Genomic DNA, 22,086 nt, shown 5'->3' on the forward strand with positions numbered 1-22,086 from the left:
AATTTATGAACTAATCCTGGGATCGTTTTGCGGAGAATGTGGAAAACCGCTGTACCAGATAATGCCCTGCAATATGTGCCCAATTTGCATTGTATAAGCTGGACAAAACTTGTGTTGTGAAAAGACTTAAATAGGAAATATGGGGGCCTCCGAACATTTTGCGGAATTAGAACAATTTCTATGGGAGGATTTCATACAGGTGAACTCGGTGTGTGCATGTGAGTTATGGGAAAGAACATGCCTTAAATGTCTCGAGTGGTTGGAAGAACAGTACCGACGCGAGATGTTACAATAGGGGCATGGAATTCAATCGCTGGCTAGCCGAATCGCGCGACTTGAAAGTTTAAGACATTCGTTACGCAAAAAATACAAACGCTTAGATGTCCGTGTCCCGGCGCTATCGACAAACACTCCTGTCACTTCAATTGTACAAATGGTGCAAGGTCTAGCAATCGGCTTGAAGAAATCTCGTACAATAGATTTGGATCATTGTCTGCGAGATCATTATATAGTGATGTCCAAGGATTGGGATTTTGATATGTAAAACAAAGTTGACGTCTTGTTATGGGTGAGAACAACATTGAAATACTCGAAGAATTAATTGTATCTATTTTAAAAAATATTAAATTTATATTAATATAATGTTTTTCTGTTTCAGGAGGAGCCTGCAGCAAATATTTTATATTTTTATTATTATTATTATTATTATTATTATTATTTTTATTTTTATTATTATTATTATTATTTTAACACACACACACATTTATATGATGTACACACAATGAATACATTGAATAAATATTATTATTATTATTATATTAAATAAATATGTCGATTATTTATGTGCTTCCTTCTTTCCTTTTCCTACGCATGCATGCATACCTCGCGCTATCTCTCTCTTTATCTCTTTCTCCCGCGAACCTCATCCTTTTCCAACACCAATGCAGACGCTAGCCTTCTCCCTCGTGTCTGTGACCGCCTCGCGCTATCCTTCTCGCACCGCCTCGCGTAAGCCTTCTCTCTCTCTCGCACCGCCTCGCGCTATCCCTCTCTTATACATTGCGGACGCCTCGCGCTATCTCTGTCACACCTACTCGCGGCATCGTACCTTCGCGTTTCTTCTTCCCGCGGACCCTGCGCCAACCCTTCCGCCGCGGTCCCCCTCTCCGCGGACCCCGCGCCTATCATTCCGCCGCAGTCCCCCTCCCCCTCTTCGCGGACCACGCGCCAACCGTTCCGCCGCGGTCCCCCCGGGTGACGTCATACCACCTCCCGTGATGTCATCCCCAGTGACGTCATCCCACCCTGTGACATCATACCCCGTGACATCACCTCCCCCGTGATATCATACCCACCGCGCCGGTTTCCCCTCGCCCATCATCATCCCTCAGAGAACGATGGCTTAGAACCGGTCTAGCTATACTACTTATATCATTTACGAAAAATGTTAAACTTACCGAAGAGAAATCAAAAAATCATATTAAATTGCGTTTTATCGATTCGTATAAATTTCTTACAACCAGTCTCGATAAATTGGCATCATTCTTGAATAAAGACAAACTCACAATTTTAAAAACAGATTTTCAAAATTTACCAAACGACGATTTCAATTTATTAACACAGAAGGGCGTCTTTCCGTACGAATATATTGACTGTGTCGACAGGTTGCAAGATACGTGTTTACCACCGCGCGAATCATTTTATAGTTCCTTGACCGATGACACGATATCCGAGAGCGATTACGCGTACGCCGAGAACGCGTGGAAGCGGTTCTCCATTCGAACGCTGGGCGAATATAGCGACTTGTATCTCAAAATTGATGTCTTGTTATTAGCAGATATTTTTGAAAATTTCCGCGAGAGTTGTATTAAAAGTTATGGGCTCGACCCCGCGTATTACTATACTCTTCCCGGATACACGTGGGACGCCATGTTGAAGCATACAAATATTACATTCGAATTGCTTACGGATATTGACATGGTTTTATTTATCGAACGCGGAATACGCGGCGGTTTGAGTCAATGTTCCAACAGATACGCACATGCTAATAACAAGTATATGCAGTCGTACGATCCATCGAAACCTTCAACGTATCTCATGTACTTTGATGTAAATAATTTGTACGGATGGGCAATGTGTCAACCCTTGCCCTATGCAGATTTTCGATGGGTCGACGACGTATCCGATTTTGATACATCATCGATCGCGCTCGATTCGCTTATAGGCTACATCCTTGAAGTCGATCTCGAGTATTCACAACATGTTCACGATGCGCACACTGACCTACCGTTTTGTCCGACACGCGACAAACCACCTGGTAAGCGGCAGGATAAGCTGCTCGCAACCTTATATGATAAGAAGCGTTACGTAATACATTACTGCAACCTGCAGCAATGCACGCGACACGGACTTCGAGTTACAAAAATACATCGAATATTACAGTTTTCGCAATTTCCATGGCTTCGCAGTTATATCGAACTCAATACACAATTCCGAACACTCGCGAAAAATAATTTTGAAAAAAATTTATATACATTAATGAATATCGCAGTATTTGGCAAAACGATGGAATATGTGCGCAATCACGTTAATATTAAGCACATTGACACATTGGGATGGAAGATATGGCGCAGAGGCTATGATCGCAAAACCAAATTTTCATAGTAGAAGCGTGTTTTCGGAGAATCTGATCGCCGTTAAATTGCGCAATCTCGAAGTTAAATTTAATAAACCAATCTGCGTGGGTATGTGTATACTCGACATATCCAAGATATGTTTGTACGAGTATCACCACGATTACATGGTACCTATGTATCGAAAGAAATGCAAAGTCATGTACACCGACAGTCTCATATATCACATCGAGTGTGAAGATGTATATGAGAATATAAAACGCAACGTCGACAAATTTGATACCAGCAATTATGCGGTGGACAATGTGTACGGTATACCGCTCGCGAATAAAAAGATACCGGGTTTAATGAAGGATGAAAATAATGGCGCCATCATGATCGATTTCGTCGGGCTTAGGGCAAAAATGTACGCGTTGCGAGTAGATGGTAAGAAAGACACGAAAAAGGTAAAAGGCGTCAAGAGTAACGTCGTCGCGAGAACGATAACGTTCAACGATTACACGCGGTGTTTGAACGAAGAGATTGAAAAGACGCGTCAGCAGTCTTGTATAAGATCTAAATTATACGAAGTATACACTATTCGCGAGACAAAAATTACTCTAAGTCCGTACGATGACAAGCGGTATATCGTACCCGAAACCACCGACACGCTACCGTGGGGACATTATAAAATACCATTGTAAATAAAAAACATGTATATTTATTGTAAATAAAAAATTACGTATATTTATTGTAAATTAAAATTATATGTATATTTAGTGTAAATTATATGTATATTTTATAATGTATACAATTTTGTTTATATTTGTAAAATATTATTATGTATTATTGTTAACATATTTATAATATATTATTTTTATGTATCCAAGAGTTTTGTATAGCATCAAATCCCAGCCATTTCACATAAACCTTGTCACCCTTTTTGCGTATCACCTTTTCCACGAGATGTACGTCGGGATTAGCAACGCGTTGTAACTCGTATTAGTAAAATCCGCCGGCGACGGGATTTCTGCGCGAATCTTTGAGTACATAGGTCACGGGATTAGTTTTCTGCACTTTAACAATCTTAAACACTTCGGTCGACCAGTTTGGCGTGTAACCTTTCTTAAAGATGGTCTTGACTTTACTCACGCGTACCGAATCGCCTACTTTGAATCTTGCCGGTGCCGCAATCTTTACGTTGCTGTATACCGTATTTAAAAGTTTATCGGCGATCGCGGGGTCGATAGGTCTCATATCGATAGTGCGATGTTTTCGCGCATTGTACTCTCCAACGAGCCGGGACAACGTGTCGATCCACTTGTAATTTCCATTAAGCGTAAACATTTTCTACATATTGTTCTTTAACATTCGGTTGAATCGTTCCACGACTGAGGTTTTCATGATAGAGTACGTCGAATAATGATTAATACTGTGTTTTAACGAATTTCTGTACATTTGCGTTGTAAAATGCTTTTCCTCTGTCGGTTTGAAAATTTTTCGAACATCTTCCATCGTCGTTCGATAGCCGTACTAAGTCGTTCATAGCTGTTCAAAGCCGTTCAATAGCCGTTTAAAGTCGTTCATAGCCGTTCAGCGGCCGTTCAAAGCCGTTCGATAATCGTTCGAGAGTTGTTCAATAGCCGTTCGATAGCCGTTCAATGGCCGTTCAATATAGACTTTCAAAGCCGTTTGTTGTGCCTCTCCGGGTACAACGGGATTTTTGGGGATGATCCAAGGGTTCGGCTCGTCTTAGGAGTAGGGACTCCGAGTGTCGAGAAACACGAGGCAAAGATTCCGTGCAAAGAGATTTATTTGTACAGCTTACGTATCGTAGAGTTCGGTTCGGTGATGCTTCGGCGATGTAACAGTGTCGGCGCTTGGAGAATCTCACAGTTTCTTCAAGTACACGCGTCACCACTTAGTTTCGGAAGGGAGAGGCTCACTTGCGCACAGTACAATTAGACACGTTGCAATCGCACACTGTGATATTAGACACATAAAGTTGCGCACCGTTCGATTGGACACATTTCAATTGCGCACGGTTCGATTATACACATTTTATTTGCGCACCGTTCAATTGGACACGTTGCTTTTGGACACAACACATATTTTTGTATAATTTAAAATACATATACGCATGTATGCATGTATAATTTTGAAATTTTTTGACATTTATTATTAATTTCATTTGGTAAATAAACATTTGTTACTGTTCGTTTACACACAGTTCTTTTGCGCACATTTCTTTTGCGCACAGTTCTTTTACGCACAGTTCTTTCGCGCACATTTCTTTCGCGCACATTTCTTTCGCGCACGTTTCTTTCGCGCACAGTTCTTTCGCGCACAGTTCTTTTGCGCACATTTCTTTCGCGCACATTTCTTTTGCGCACAGTTCTTTCGCGCACATTTCTTTTGCGCACATTTCTTTTACGCACATTTCGATCAAGCGTATCGCATCTGAATATTCATACATTCTGACTGTTGATATATTTAAGAAAAGGGTGTTACAACTGTGATTTCTTGCTGTCAGATTTGCTGTAATCGCTTATAATTAGAAAAAGAAGATGAAAAGCTTATAATTATAAACATATTTCTACTTTTTATATAATACGTGCTGTCCCTAAATAATAATTAATAATTTTATTATACCATTTTGTATCTTTGCCTTGGACATAGTAATTATGACAGATTTTCTAACCTCTCGTAATGACACAGCGTAATAATTAATTTTTTATTTTTAAAGAGTCAAACTTGACTATAAATTCTCCAAATCTTCTTTTCCGGTCGGTGTCATTGCACACGTAACAGATTCAATGTAATGTAATCAGGAAGTAAGAAAACATATCAGTTAAATATAAAGTTAAATTAATTGTAATTTTCATTTGAGATAAATTCTTCTTTGAGCTTCAATTAGATACATCACAATTTCAGTAAATATTGTGTATTCAAATACTTCGAAATAAGACAAGAATGCAGTTTAATGATATTCCTAGCAATAGTCCAAGAAGTAATAGATCTTTCTTATTTTCAGTGATGAATCATATCTTTGTTATAGATAGCATATCATGGTATTTTGTGCAATATCTCCATCAGTTCCGTGAAAGAATTCTGTGTATGAAATTCTAATATATTATGCTATTTATTAATTTGTTTTAACGCCTATTTCAGATATAAGAGAACTGAGAGCCATGTATGCTATATACATCCATAGTAATTTGCACAGCAGATCTGTCATCGAGCACTAAAAAAGAATTCATTAACAAAATACAAGATTCTTTTAAGCGAGAGTTTATTAAAATTTTCTCCGCTATTAAAATCTTGTGAAATGTTATGAAAATATCGATATCTCCATCAGTGTTGTGAAAGAAGTCATTTACAATACAAGTTGCTGTTTCCGTAGCCTTAGGGTAATCTGCTATTTAATAAACTGTACGTACGTATACTATAATATAATATAATAATATAATATACTCATGAGATTTGATAATATTTCTACTAAAGTTATTCTGTATATGAAATTCTAATATATTATGCTATTTATTAATATTTTTAAACGCCTATTTCAGATATAACAGAACTGAGAGCCACATATCCTATGCATCTATAGCAGTGCTCGGATTTAGTTGCACATTTCGGCCCGATTCCGTGGCTCACGCCTATTGTCCCCCACTCATCGCTCGTACGTTAGCGACGAGTCGCCAGATATGCGTAACTAAGGACCGCGACGCTTTGTCTCAGGAGCGTCCGTATATAAGAATGCCCAAATATAATAATAAAACAATACTTCTCTATAATTAAAAGTTTTTCTTCAATATTTTATATCAATGAAATATAAAATATTGAAGAAAACTTTTAGAATTTTGATAATTTTCGCGGTGCATTTAAAAAGATATTGTCTTATTTATTATATTTGGACATTCTTACATATGAACGCTCCTGAGACAAAGCGTCGCACTCCTTAGTTACGCGTATCTGGCGTCTCGTCGCTAACGCACGAACGGTGAGTGGGGGACAATAGGCGTGAGCCACGGAATCGGGCTGAAATGTGCAACTAAATCCGAGCACTGATCTATAGTAATTTGCACAGCAGATCTGTCATGGAGCACTAGAAAAGAATTGATTAACAAAGCACGAGATTCTTTTAAGCGAGAGTTTACTATAATTTTCTCCGCTATTAGAATCCTGTGAAATGTTATGAAAATATCAACAATCATCTATTTATATTTTTGGGAAATTAATCTTTTATTCTCAAAGCATGTTTGTACAATGACATTTATTGTCCATTACAAGCAATCATAACAAAACTCTACAAAAAGCTACATCATACTATATGTGTGTGTGTGTGTGCGTATGCGTGTGCGTTTGCGCGCGCGCGCGCGCGCGCGTGTGTGTGTGTTACAGTAAATGTGTACTAATTTGATAAAAGTAAATGTATTCACAAGCAACGGAATTTAAACTTTTACCAGTAGAAGCATACATTTTCTACTTTAATGTATTGTAGCAAATGTATATATTGTCTAGTAAATGAATACATTTATCAGAAATAGACATTTTTATATTTAGGTGATACTTTTGCTGAAATCCTATTGTAAATGCATACATTGGCTAGTAAGTACATACACTTACTAAATTTACGCTTTTACTATATTATATATTGTAACCGTATATTTCTTTTTAAATTATTTAATTAATAATTATTGATTCGGCGGGCGGTTCTCCGATGCCCACGGTACACCTTCGGCACGTATTTCGAATATCGATCTCGCGATCCACAAAAATTCCCGGAAACAAATAAACCAAGTTGGGCGCCAGGTACGGCAGGCCGCACCATTCACGAAAAACGCAACACCAAAAGATAATCGCGCGACCGATAATTAACGCGACGGCAAAATTCCGCGGCTATTCAGTATACCCGAAATGGTAGAGGGGGGTGGGTTCGGGGAAGACGGGAGAAATCTTGAGAGTCGAGAACACGGGAGCCAAAATGAGCATTCGGTCGGTTAAAACAAAGATAACAATAATATATTTAAAACGAAAGAAACAAGAGTATAGAGCAGTTCGTATAAATAATAGCCTTTGGTGACAGTAATTATTTTACAGGCGAATTAGATATATTATTTCCGCGGAGACCGGCACGACCGTGCGCAACAGTATCAAATTACCGGGCGTCTTACGCGCTTTAACTCGACTTTTTGGCCGCGAGGATTCCCGCCGTACGAGACTTAATTAGGCCGCGACAGCTAAAGAAATCTCTCGAATACGCCGGTAGCTATTTTACGCACGCTCGTGAATCCGCTTCGATATAATAAAAAATGCTAGATTGCACGACTCAAATCGATCCGTTGGTCCGGCTCGCGGTAAGCCGATATACGTCTCAATAACAATGACGGTGACCTTTGCGTTGAAATGCCTAATCTCTAGCTCGAATGACTCGCGGAAACTAACAGCGGGCTCCAAGACACCCGATAGATTTATTGTACGAAATTTTAGGATTTCGCTTCCTCCTGACTCTAATTTCTTACAATACTCACAAAACACGCGCTAACAATACACAGAAACAATACGGAAATTATCGATAACGACTGTGGTGTACGAGTCGCGCGGCGCAATACTTTGCGCGAGTCGGAATATCGATCGCGTGAACGCAAAAATCCCGATAATTCATAACATTTTATACAAACAAACGCGAAAATAACACTAATGACTGTCAGCGGCGGCGAAGTGAATAGAGAGAGCCTATTTTACCTAATTCGGATGAGCGACATTTGCCCGTCGGCCGTGCGACTTAATCTACCAAAAATATTCACCAAGTTAATCCACCAAAACGCGTGGCTCGACAACTATTAAGGGCGCGACTCATCCGAATTAATTACCTACAATTATTCGGCAACAAAATCGGTCGACGACGCTCGTCCCACCGGCAGGAAGTTCTCGGTGCTTCCCTTAATCGGTTCGGTATTTCGCTCGCTCCTGGGAAAACCTGCGTCTTCTCGTACAGCTCGCCGAACAGTGCCGAGCGAGAGTCCTGCAGGAGACACGTCGGCGCGATAAATCGCTATCGCGCCACTTGTGGCGCATTCGCGTTACGCAGGGCCGTCCTGCGGTACTCGCGATCCTTGTTGTCATCACGGCCGTGTTGGTGGGCTCCTCGCCCCGACATTTCCTAAATTGGTTGTTGCTTGACTGACAGATGCGGAATTTCGGCAGCGTCCGATCGGCTCTCTTTCCTATCTCGAAAAATAGGTCCATGGTCAAGAATCCTCCCGCCGCTCCGTCCTTGGGACTCCCTCGCTTCGCGCGGGTGGAGTGGCCGTCCCTTCGGCCGGTTCCTTCTGGTCCTTCGCTTCTGTTCCTGTCATAGTAATATTAAATTATCGGTAGCGAGGTATATTGGCCACCATGAATGTAGTTAATATGGAAAAACTACGACCTGATGTCTCCTGTGTCCTGGACTCCCGCTCTTGGCCGTCGCTCTTCTCTCTTCCTCTCCTTCCGCCGGATGGGATCCCGTCGCTCGACCTCGTGCCGACAACCAATTCGCGGGCTCATCTCGAGCTTACATTTTCGATTTTTCTAACCGAAAGTCAGATCCCGCTGATCTGACCATCGGGCCGCTCTCTCCCTAAATTAGGAAGACGCAGGCCCCCGAAAAACCGCCCCCGATCGGGCCATTCGGCCCTTGTGACGGACGAGAGTCGCAAAAACGTCACGTCACAATATATATATATATATAGTATGATGTAGCTTTTTGTAGAGTTTTGTTATGATTGCTTGTAATGGACAATAAATGTCATTGTACAAACATGCTTTGAGAATAAAAGATTAATTTCCCAAAAATATAAATAGATGATTGTTGATATTTTCATAACATTTCACAGGATTCTAATAGCGGAGAAAATTATAGTAAACTCTCGCTTAAAAGAATCTCGTGCTTTGTTAATCAATTCTTTTCTAGTGCTCCATGACAGATCTGCTGTGCAAATTACTATAGATGCATAGGATATGTGGCTCTCAGTTCTGTTATATCTGAAATAGGCGTTTAAAAATGTTAATAAATAGCATAATATATTAGAATTTCATATACAGAATAACTTTAGTAGAAATATTATCAAATCTCATGAGTATATTATATTATTATATTATATTATAGTATACGTACGTACAGTTTATTAAATAGCAGATTACCCTAAGGTTACGGAAACAGCAACTTGTATTGTAAATGACTTCTTTCACAACACTGATGGAGATATCGATATTTTCATAACATTTCACAAGATTCTAATAGCGGAGAAAATTTTAATAAACTCTCGCTTAAAAGAATCTCGTATTTTGTTAATGAATTCTTTTTTAGTGCTCGATGACAGATCTGCTGTGGAAATTACTATGGATGTATAGCATACATGGCTCTCAGTTCTCTTATATCTGAAATAGACGTTAAAACATGTTAATAAATAGCATAATATATTAGAATTTCATACACAGTGTTGTGCCTCTAGCCGCTAAGGAAGAGGTCTTTTGGGATTTGTACGCCCAAAGGATTAGGATCCACGCTCGAAATAAGACACTCCCGGACGTTAGGTATAATTTAGTATATTTTGCAAGATTTAATACATTTTTACTTATTCGCGATTATAATAGTCGGGCGCGATACGTACGGTACTTCGATAATATTGAGCGAGCGAGTAGTCTGCGAGTCGTCTCTCGCGAGGTGCATCTCGCGCTTATTATATCTCTTACTTAATTAGGTCGTTGATTGGGGAGGAGTGTGGTGTCCCTGACCGGAGCATGTCTCGTGCTCCGCTTGTCAGTCTGTCTCGTCAGCTGCTTACTCAGCTTCCGAGAACTTGACCGTGACTTCCTTCTCTTTAGTCACGTATCTTACTTTTATTTTATTAATATCCTTTTATTACTTTGCTCTTTCTTAATTATCTTTCCTTGATCTCTTTTCTAATTTTAATGCTTTGCTTTACTCAGCTCTTTCTTACACTTTTCTGTGTCACTTTATTGTTTTATTCTTTAATATATTAAGAAATTGGTCGGGTTACGACATCCCTCCCCCTTTGGAAAAAGAAAATTAACTATACGTGAATTTTCGTCTACATATTTTTTTCGGTATACATTTTTCGCATTTTACAATTGTTTCTTATATTTACTTTATTTTAATATGACATCGCAGTGTTAGTTATCGCGGTGTCGGTTTCTATCTCAGCTGTTCTATTCGATCCGCTTGCGGTGCCGTAGATGTGCTCTTGAATTATTTTCGGTTTGCACATCGGATTTATGTTAGTTTCTGATAATTTTTTCTTTTCCGTCTTACATTTTTTCTTAGCGTATATAATTGCTATTATGGTAATTATTATTATTATTGTTATTCCTGTGCAACTTGAAGCTACGGGATATATAATGTGTCCGTTAGTAGGGAAATAATTGTTATTTAAGTCTTCGTTTGTGTCGTCAAGTCTTTCGCTTAGGTCCCTTAATTCTGTCGGGTATCTAATGACTTTTCGCAGTTTTATCGGTTTAATTTTGTCCAATGTTTTTCGTTTCGTTCGTTGTGTGTTATCGTAAGATTGTAGTCTGGTAGCTTTGTCTGTACGATCGTTATTATCGCGGGCTTTTTTGTCTGTATTATGACGTTTTGTGTTGTTAGTTTACATTTTTCTTTTAATGTGATTTGTCCGCTTTCTTTTATTTCTATTTTTCGCGTTGCGTCGTTTTTGCACGTTATTTCGATTGGTTGGTTTGCTCGTGTAGAGTATAACCATGAGTTCGCATTACTCAGCGCTATCCATATTGTTGTATTCGTGTGTATGTATCGAATATTACAATTGTTTGTGTATGTTTCTAGTTGTACATATGCTTGTACTTCGCATAGCGCTCCTTCGTCTAAATGATGTACGGGATAATTCTGTTCGCAAACGTATTGATCATCGTTTCGCACGCATTTATTTAGATCGTTTTCGTCAGGCGTAAAATATGTTCGACTATCTACGTCTATCGCTATTAGTGGTTGATTTACCTCTATAAATATAAATGTATTGTTATATTTGTGCGTAGGTAGTGGGATTGCCTTTATTATTTCATACTCGGGGTATGTGATTAGCGGAATCTTTATAATCGTAAATATATTTGTATTATCGTAATAGGCGCTAATTGTTAAGAACTTTTCGATGGTTCTCCAATTTTCTGCGGATATTTGAAATGGGAAGTGTGTTCCCTGCGGTATTTGTGATGCTGTTTCCTTGAGGTTCTCTATGATGCTTTCTATGAGTAGTAATCCTATGTCGATTACTCCTCCTTTCGCGTTGGTCAGATGCGCGATAATGTCCGTAAGATCGTTTGTTAGGTCTTTTATTATGGCATTTAATATTATAAAATGTTCGTCGAGATCTTCTCGTTGTCCATATCCGACTTCTGCTTGTATCCAGGCTTGTCGCATCTTCTCTGTTATATTTAGAAATTGTTCTTCATTTTCTTGCAGAATTTTCTCAACATTATCCACATGTGCAATTGTTGCGTTTAATATTTTAATCTGATTTTTCATCGCGTGTTGCAGCGTTTGCTGATTTCTTTGCATGAGATTTAATTGCTCTTTTATAATTTTTTCGTCGTCTGCGTCCATTGTGCCGAAGAGTGTTTTGGCTATCGTTCCTAGACCGTCGATTAACCCTCGTTTTGTCTTCTTGGGTGCTTGGTACGCGATTTTCAGACGTTTCAGCAGTTTTTCTGCTTGTTCTCTGTCCTTTTCTGCTATCTGTAGCAGGTTGTGACAGGTTTCTTTCATTTTTATTTGCAATGGTTTATCGTAGCATAGAGCTCTCGTCTGTGCCATATAGTTTTTCAATTGTTCATGTCGATGGTCCATTGCGGCGATGTCTAGTTTTATCACCATTTTCCATGTGGATTCGATTTGGCTTATCTTGCCCATTTTTTCGAAGTAGATACCCGGCTCATATTTAAATTCTTTTATTTCTCCTTGGGTATCGGGTTTGGTTTCCTTGCAGGTGCTCCATGTAATCAGACTCCTGTAATAGAAAACTCTATATTATATTATAATATTTCTTAGAATCATGCGGTGCACTTCCTTTTTTCTCTGGATGCATATGCAGCTACTTTTGCTTTTGTCTAGCCCTCTCCATGCTATTTATTCATTCTTATATTCAGTCTGTCTTTCGACGTCGTCTTGTCTTGAGCGTTTCCGTTTTATTTTCTCTCGCGCTGTTTTATTGTGTTTTCATGGCTCCGAATTCGAGTGAGCTTCGTTTCGCTGTGAAGCAAGATTCGGTGCACGATAACGAGCGTCGCGCGTGGCAGGATTCGGAGGAGCACGACCATTTTGCTCGCTCCTTTCGCGATCAACTCTCGGCGCCCGCGCTTGTTCGAGAGGTCGACTTGCTGGGTCTTCCAGATTTGGTGGTCGATCGTGACGTTGCGTTTGTGCCGGAAGTGCCTGTGGACGCGCCGCCGCCCCATATCAATCGAGGTCGCGGACTCGCGTTCCGTCTGGATCCGGCGCCTCGATTTGTGGGTCGCGGTCGTTTCCTTAACCTTGAGCCTCGTCCTGCGGGTCGTGGTCAGGCCCTCCTTCAGGCTATGCGGGAGTGGAATCTGGGTCGCGGTGCTGGACGTGGTCGTGAAGGACATTAAGGTAGGAACTTCTTTAATTTTTTTGTTTTGTTTTTTGTTTCCCTTATCATCTACTCTATTTTTATTTTATTCATGCGTTTTTCTTTTTTCTTATCCTATTTTCTTATCTTATTTTCCTTAATTTTCGATGAACGGTTTCAGTCAATTTATGTGGACGCGTATGGTTTTCCTTCCCCTTTTTATGTAGTTCACTTCCGAATTCTTTTCGATTATTGTGTAGGGTTCGGTCCATAGGGAGTCCAATTTCTTTGATCGTCCTCGGCGAACTGTTTCGTCGTACAAGAGGACTTTTTCTCCTCCCTTAAGTTTAATTTCTTTCGTCTTTTTATCATAGTTTTCTTTGGTTTTTATTTTTTCATTTCTTAGATGCTCTTTTGCAACTTTCTGTGTGGCGCGTAATTTTTCTTTTAATTCTTGCGCGTAATCATCGTACGTATACGTAGGCTTAGGCGGTTGCGACAATGTCGTCGGTAATGTTGCTCGGTGCCCGTAAATTAATTCGAAAGGTGTGAACCCTATCGCCGTGTGCGGTGTTGTATTGTACGTAAACATCGCGTAGGGAATCCATTCGTCCCAATCCGTTTGATCGGCATTTATATAATGTCGGAGGTATTCGGCTAGCGTTCGGTGAGATCGTTCTAGCGCTCCGTTGCTTTCCGGATGATACGCGGTTGTTTGAATCTTTTCGATTTTTAACAATTTACATGTGTTTTTAAATAATTCACTTAAAAAATTTGTTCCTTGATCCGTTAATATTTTTTCTGGGATACCGTGTTCAAAGATTATTTTTGTCGCGAATTCTTTTGCGATTGTCGCGGCTTCCTGGTTCGGTATCGGAATTGCTTTACTAAATTTTGTTAGATTATCTTCGAACGTTAAAATATATTTATTTTCATTATTAGTAATCGTTAGTGGACTTTTTTTTTGTGACGGAGGGGAAATGCTTTTACGCATACCCCGCCTCGATGGGGTTCGAGGCGGGGTTATGAGGGACTCACCCCGGCCTAAACAAACGGCCGGGGAATACCCACTAAAACCCCTCCGGGTGGTCTTCTCGGGCGTTGCCTGGGGGCCTCTCTGGAAACTGGCGTCTGCACTACTTCAGAGAGGTCCCCCGCCCACCAGCCTTGCCCCCTGGGGGAGTGGTTATTCCTCCCCCAGTGCCCACATTAAGACGTGGGCGTTGGCTTCTCTAATTAGGCGAGAGGGGGACCACCGCCCCTCTCGCCTCCCTCCCGTTCTTAGTCCCGGGGGGGGCGTGGCCGGGCCCAGGTACCCCACCTGGGCTCCGACCACCGGGCCCGACCCCGGGGGTGACGTCCGCGGCGAGTCAGCGGACGCCCCCCGGTCTCGTCGGGGCCCTGCACCGGCGCAGGGGGTCTTCGGTGAGGCCGGGCCCGATCGTGGCCCGGCCCCCTCCCCCCGCGCGCGCCCCCCCTTGTCTGGGGCGGGTTTCCGGGGGTGCCGGGGGCCAGTGTGGCCCCGGCCCCCGTCGACCCACCCCGGGAGGTCCGTGCGGTGCGGCGTTGACGTGCCGCGCCCCTCCGACCAAGGGGTGCGGGGGGTCCGCGGGTCCTGCCCGTAGTGGGCCCTCCCCGCGTCCCCCCCCCCCAGATCCCCCGGCCGCCCCTCTTCGGTCGCGTACTCTCCGGCGTCCGCCGGGGAGTCGCTCCCGCTCTCGCTCGGCCTCCTCCTTCTGCAGCATCACTGCCTCGCAGAAGGAGGAGACCGCCCCCCAGGACTCCTCGCTCTCGAGCATAACACCCGCGATGCTCGAAAGCGAGAAGTCATTAACCCCAATTAAGTCGACGAGGACACGGCGCTCTTCCGCCCACGCTGGGCACACCTCCAGCGTGTGCTGCGCCGTGTCCTCGTCCCACCCGCAATGATGGCAGCGCGCGCTGTCCTCCTTCCCGATGCGACACAGATACGCGCCGAAGCATCCGTGGCCCGTAAATATCTGTGTCGCACGGTACGACATCTCGCCACCCGCCCTCGTGACCCATCTGATCAGATGAGGGCGGATGGCCTCGACGACGCGCCTCCCCGTGTTGTCACGAGGGTCGGAGAGGTACTCGTCCCACCTCTCCAGAGCGCGCCGTCTAGCCTGAAGCCTCACGGCGGCCTTGACCTTCGAGGTCAGAGCCACACCGAGCCCGCCGAGCTCCCGCGTACGCCTGTACACGAATGCGTACATTTCGGCGTAGAGCTCGACGGGCGGCGTCCCCGCCAGTAATGTGGCCGCCGTGTGCGACACCGTTCTATATCCGCGGACCACCCTGATGGCCACCCTCCGAAATATCCGGCGCAGCAGCATCTTGCTGCGCCTGCTGGCCATCAGGGCGTCCGCCCACACCGGCGACCCGTACAGGGTCACCGCCCGGACAGTGTTCGCATATAGGCGACGCACCCGGCCATCCGGGCCCCCGAGGTTGGGCAGGAGTCGGCTAAGGCTCAGTGCCACCGACTCCGCCCTGGGGCCAGGCGCCGAAAGTGCTCGCCAAAGCTCCAGACCGCGTCCAGGTAGAGACCAAGGTACTTCAAATGGTCTCCCACCCGGACGGAGATGCCGTCCACCGTGACATAGGCCTCGGGGGGGAGGTTCTACGCCTCCCCCCGTGCATGAATAGCGCCTCAGTCTTGTGAGGCGCCACCTGCAGGCCCATGCCACGGATGGCGCGGACAACGCACGCTACCCCTACGTTGGCGGTGTATACCGCATCCCCCCAGCTTTTTCCCCCGGCCAAAAGCAGAGTGTCGTCTGTATAGCAGACGACCCTGCAGCCGGGGGGGAGAGCAACGCCCAGCACTCTGTTGTACGCGAGGTTCCACAGAGTGGGGCCCAATACTGACCCCTGCGGAACCCCGCAGTACACGCCCCTTCTGCGCTGGAGTACCCTGTTATCCGGGTACTCAGCCCCGCTGGACGTTCCACCCTCACCGGGGCGTCCAGCTTCTCCATCGACTTCACCCGGGGCGCCCCCCGCCTTTTGCCCGCGACCCCGCTTCTTGGGGAGGTCCTCCTCCTTCACCTCCTCCTCCCCCTCGGGGGACATGTACCCCTCCGTGTCCTCGCTCGCGAGCGAGGCCCGTGCGGAGGGGGCGGGAGTGGCGCAGCTGCTGCCCCCCCGCGAAGAGTCCTTCGCCCTCTCTTTCGAGCGGGCGAGGCTCCTGTCCCTGCCCGTCTCACCCCGGCTATAGGGGTGAGCCCTCGCCGAGAGCGAGCGCGCCCGGGCCCCGGACTTCGATGAAGCCGGGCCCGGTCGACTCCCCCTCCGCGAGGCCACCCTACTCTCACTATCCTCGGCGATAGTATGCTCGCCGGGGGCGCTCGTCGGCAACGCCCCCGGTGGCCCGTCGTAGGATGACGACGAGGGGGGAACCGGGACTGTTTCCCCCCCCCCCCGCCGGCCGCTGTGGGTTCCGAGGCCCACTGCGGCGGTAAGATTATGCTCCTTGGTTGTACTTTCCATGGTAGTATCAAAAAAGGGCGGTTTAATTTCGGTGTTTTCCTTCACCTAGGTCGGTTGGCTTCACCACGCCTGACGAGCCCGACCTGCCCGGGATTTTTTACCGAGGTTACCTACCTCTCCTCCTCGCTCGATCTCTCCTTCCCTTTCCATACGCGCTCCCTCCCCCCCTTCCCACGAAACCCCAATACCCTCCCCACCCATCCCCAATACCCACATACACCCACATACCCCCCTCAACCCACACAAACCCTCAGAAAAAATAACCCCAATAACCCCCCAATAACCCCCCGCAATACCCCGATACGATCCAATAAACATTCATTCAAAAAATAAAGAAAAATAATGCAGAAACATACGACGATCGAGTTGGTGCACTCTTAGACCCCTTCCAGGAATGGAAGGGGAGCCCCTCCACCACGACAAGGTGGTGCACCATCGGAGGGGATCGTTAGTGGACCTACGATATCTAAAGCACATTTTTCAAAAGGTTTGTCGGCAGTGTCCGTTATTATTAGCGGTGCCTTAATTTTTCGCGATAATTTGTTTTTTTGACAAAGTTCGCATTTTGTTATATAGTCTTCGACATCTTTTGTCAATCCTCGCCAATTGTGCATTAGGCGAATTCGATTAATCGTGCGTTCTTTTCCTTGATGCCCTCCCATAGGTGCATCGTGATATTCGTATAGGATGCGTCGCTTCTCGTCTTCCGTGTATTCTCGCGTTATCTTCATGTCGGGGCTCTCATCCTCCTCGACGCTGTTGATATCCGCCACGTGTCGACTTAGTGCGTCAGCGTTTCTGTTCGCTGTCCCGGCCTTGTGTATGATCTCGTAATCGTATTCTTCTAATTTTAGCCTCCATCTAATTAATCGAGATCCAGGGTCGGTTACATTAAATAACCATACGAGCGATTTATGGTCTGTGACTATCGTAAATTTTGTCCCGTATAAGTACGGTCGAAAATGTTTAACGGCCCATACTATTGCTAATAGTTCCTTTTCGGTCGTATTGTAGTTTTGTTCGGCTTTTGCTAGTATTCGACTGGCATAGGCTATTGGTTGATCCTGGCCTATTTGTCCTTGTGATAATATCGCTCCGATTGCATAGTCTGATGCATCGGTTGTTACTATGAATTCCTTTTCAAAATCTGGGTATTTTAATAAGGATGCCGTCATTAATTTTTCTTTAAGCATTTCGAATGTTTGTTGTTGTTCCTGAGTCCACTCGAATTTATTTTCCTTTTTCGTTAGCTTCGTTAGTGGTTTCGCAATCTTTGAGAAATTTTCAATAAATTTTCTATAATATCCGGCTAATCCTATAAAAGCTTGGATATCTTTCACTTTTCTAGGCGTCGGGAAATTTCTCACAGCTTCAAGTTTAGATGGATCCGGCGATATTCCGTTTTCCGTAATTATATGACCTAGATATGTCACTTCTTTTCGTAGGAATTCGCATTTGTCAGGCTATAGCTTAAGATTATTTTCTCGCAATCTTCGTAGGACTTCGATGAGTCTCTTGTTATGATCTTGTAAGCTCGCTCCGTAGATTACGATGTCATCTAAGTATACCAAGCATTTTATTCCTTGTATGCCTATCAGTATTGAATTCATTAGCCTTTGAAATGTGGCTGGCGCATTTTTTAATCCAAAGGGCATTCTATTGTATTCGTAATGCCCGTGAGGTGTGGAAAAAGCAGTTTTGCCTTTGTCGCCTTCTTCCATCCGAATTTGGTGGTATCCGGATGCTAAATCCAGTGTTGTAAAGTACTTGGCGTTTCCCAGCTGATCCAATATATCAGTTATATTCGGTAGGGGAAATGAATCTCCTATAGTTAGATCATTTAATTTTCTGAAATCTACGACTACTCATAATTTCGGTTTTCCTGACGCATCGGCTTTCTTAGGGACTACCAATAACGGTGCGTTCCACTGACTCGTGCTTGGTCGGATTATTTTATTTCTTAACATTTCTCGGACTTGTCGATTTACTTCCTCTTTATGCTTCTCCGGCAGGCGATAAGGCCGTACGTTGACCGGTGAGCTATCTGCTTGCGTTGCAATCTTATGCGTGACGGTATCTGTGCATGTCAGTGGTTCTCCTTCGATATGCATCACGTCGCTAAAATCCTGGCAGATTTCCATTATTGTTTTCTTTTCTTCTTTATTTAAATGTTGTGTACGTAATAATCGTAATACCTTTTCACTACGCGGAATTACTTCCTCTTTATTTAGCGTTCGTATTACGTTAATTTCTTCTGTTTCGCCTCGTTTGATTTCCTCTATATTTACTTGCGGCATTAGCATTTCGATTGTGTTATCCGTTGTATTTATAATGCTGGCTGCACATAGGTAATTCGTAGGTTCTACCAGACAATTACCTATGAATATTCCTGGTATCGTTTCTTTTGCCTTTATCACGCCTATCGTGTTCTTGTCAGTAGCGACCTGTATTATAGTTTCGCTACGTGGTTTCAGCGTCATTTTTAAGTAGGAGTAGAGCTTTATAGGTGTCCTACTTTTAATTGTTTTGTTTTATAATTGCAAGTGGCTTGATGTTTTCGTAGGAAATCAACTCCTAGTATTCCGTCATATTCTATCGGAAAATCATTCTTAACAACGTACATAGTGTGCTTAATTCGGCGCTCTCTCAGAGTTATTGTCGCCTTAAATTTTCCAAGTGTACATATCTTATGTCCCGTTACGCCGGTGAGCGTTATTTTTTCTTCTTCTATTAACGTTTCGCCTTTTAAATGTTTCACTTTAATTAATGATATTGCGGCTCCTGTATCGAATAGTAAATTTATTTTTTCGCGTTTCGCTTCTCGCATTGGTAATGTGACGAGGTCCAATCCTGTCTGTATATGCGGCGTATCTTTGAAGTGTGATACTTGATATTCCATTGCAGGTCGGTGCGATTTTCTTTCGTTCCTTTCCTCCTCATCGCTACTTTGCGTGGAGTTAAATTTCTTCTTTCCTTGCTCGCTATTCTTGCGGTTTTTATTTTCCGGTCGCGAATTATATTGTTTGATTCGGCTCGATTGATCTCTATTGGGTCGTCCGTGTAATAACCAACATTCTTCGCGATCATGTCCGGATTTTTTGCAATAGTGGCAATATTTATTTACCGTATTTACGCGGGGTTGTCTATCGGGTTTCGGCAATGAGAATCGATTTGCGTATCGGGTAGTTCGACAATCTCGGCCGTAATGCCCAATTTTTCCGCATTTTTGACATTGCACGTTTATTTTATTTTCTTGTTTATAGATCGGTGTGAAATTTATTTTGCTTCGCGTACCGGTCGCGGGTGGTCCTTTAACCTTTTCTTCCGCGCTGGCCGCTGCTATTGCTTCTTGCAACGTAGCATATCCTCGCGATCGAACAATTGTTTTAATTTCGTCCTGCAATCCTATCTGGAAATTCTCTAAGGCTTGTTGTTGTATTATTTCCATTATTGCGCGTTTATTATCTATTGTATGATGTCGTCCTTCCATCATTGATTCGTATAGCTCCATGGCTAATTTATCTGCTCTCAGTCCGTAAGTTCGTGCGCTTTCTCCGTTTTTCTGTTTTAGCGTATTGAATTCAATTTGTAGATGTGTCGTACTCTTTTTACTCGCATAGCAGACCTCTAATTCATTTTTTAATTGTGCGAAGTCTCGAATTTTTCGCGTTTGGAAATCTAGCATCGGTTTGCCTTTTAATTTTGTGCATAATACTGCTCCTAATAGCGTTACTTCATCTAACGGGTCGATGTGTTCTACTGCATATGTAGTCGCGCTCAAAAATTCTTGTAATTTATTAGGTGATCCGTCGAATTCCGGAATCATTCCACGAGCCTCTTTTAATGGTAAAAATCCGCGTCCTCTTCGATGTCGTACATCCTCGGGTGTGAACTCGTATACGGTCTCGGTTCTTTCTCCCGGCGGAGTTCTATGCCCGTTGTTTTGTCGGGGTTGCGGTCCTCTAATTTTCAAATCATATATCTCGGCATGCATACTTCTAATTTCTCGTCTAATTTCCTCTCTCATTTCCCGCAATATTTCCCTAAAGTCGTCGGCTGCTTCGTCCGTTTTTTTCTGCGGTTTGTGTTGAGCTCGCGCGGTTGATTGTGTCGCGTTTCTAATTGCTTCTTCTTGTAATCGCTTAATTCGCTCATTGATATCTTCTGATGTGATGGGTTGCGATCCGGAAGCGTTTGAGTTATACATGTCTCGAATGCGATAGATTTCGTCGGGGTCAAAGATACTTGAATCGTATGACGTTAGTGAGAATTCGCGGCGGTGTGTTAGTCTACTAGACGCGCTTATTGATGATTCGACCTCAACATCTAGTTCTATATTGTTCGCTATTAAACTGTTATCTAATTCGCCAAATGGAAATTTGCGTTCGATTACAACGTTTGCTCCGAGTTCTGGTTCGGACAAATTCTCGCTTGAATTTAATGCGCTTAGATTTCTTCGTACGTTATCGCGTATATCCCGGAGTGCTTCTACTGCTACTCTTATAGGGCTTACTGCGCTATTTCTAATGGCTCTATTCGCTGGTTCGCTAAATAGCCACGATTTATTCGCTACGCTTTTCTGTGGTGCGTTTCGGTTTTCCGACATTCACGCGTTTACAAATTTTGATTTCTCGACTTACAATAATACGATGAGCAGCATTCTCTCGTTCGATGTTGGCCGTCGGGCGTTGATCGTCGCGTGCCGTTGAGATAGGTCGGTGCGCCTTCTCAGGTTGCGCTTCTCGTTGTCGCCTCGATATACCGGGTGTCTCGAAGTTCCTGCTAGACTTCCTTTTCCCTCGGTTGTAGGTGTCGACTGTCTGACGGAGTTATCCTTGCTGTCTCTCGTTCTGTCGATTCCACGGAATTTTCTGCTTCGTGGTTATGGACCTTTGCCGGTGTTGATCTTGTTAGAGCTGGCGTATCCCACCGCTGCCACCAATTAATGTTGTGCCTCTAGCCGCTAAGGAAGAGGTCTTTTGGGATTTGTACGCTCAAAGGATTAGGATCCACGCTCGAAATAAGACACTCCCGAACGTTAGGTATAATTTAGTATATTTTGCAAGATTTAATACATTTTCACTTATTCGCGATTATAATAGTCGGGCGCGATACGTACGGTACTTCGATAATATTGAGCGAGCGAGTAGTCTGCGAGTCGTCTCTCGCGAGGTGCATCTCGCGCTTATTATATCTCTTACTTAATTAGGTCGTTGATTGGGGGGGAGTGTGGTGTCCCTGACCGGAGCATGTCTCGTGCTCCGCTTGTCAGTCTGTCTCGTCAGCTGCTTACTCAGCTTCCGAGAACTTGACCGTGACTTCCTTCTCTTTAGTCACGTATCTTACTTTTA

At 43.7% G+C, this 22,086-nt stretch overlaps 1 protein-coding gene and 1 pseudogene across 1 annotated transcript; both read right to left on the bottom strand.

The window, feature by feature from the left end:
• The window catches only part of LOC138933293 (uncharacterized), a 107,014-nt pseudogene that overhangs the window by 15,701 nt on the left and 69,227 nt on the right, over positions 1–22,086 (bottom strand).
• LOC138933219 (uncharacterized) lies at positions 19,236–21,341 on the bottom strand. Its single transcript, XM_070295793.1, has one exon. It carries the CDS (start codon positions 21,339–21,341, stop codon positions 19,236–19,238), a length of 2,106 nt encoding a protein of 701 aa, XP_070151894.1.

The sequence above is a fragment of the Polyergus mexicanus genome, unplaced genomic scaffold (genome assembly GCF_030449975.1).
Source record: "Polyergus mexicanus isolate NDT 795.1 unplaced genomic scaffold, iyPolMexi1.0 SCAF_5, whole genome shotgun sequence".
In the NCBI taxonomy this organism is placed as follows: domain Eukaryota; kingdom Metazoa; phylum Arthropoda; class Insecta; order Hymenoptera; family Formicidae; genus Polyergus; species Polyergus mexicanus.

What these genes read in the sequence shown, in the direction of transcription:
- LOC138933219 (XM_070295793.1), bottom strand. Translation starts at nt 21,341, where the DNA reads ATGTCGGAAAACCGAAACGCACCACAGAAAAGCGTAGCGAATAAATCG.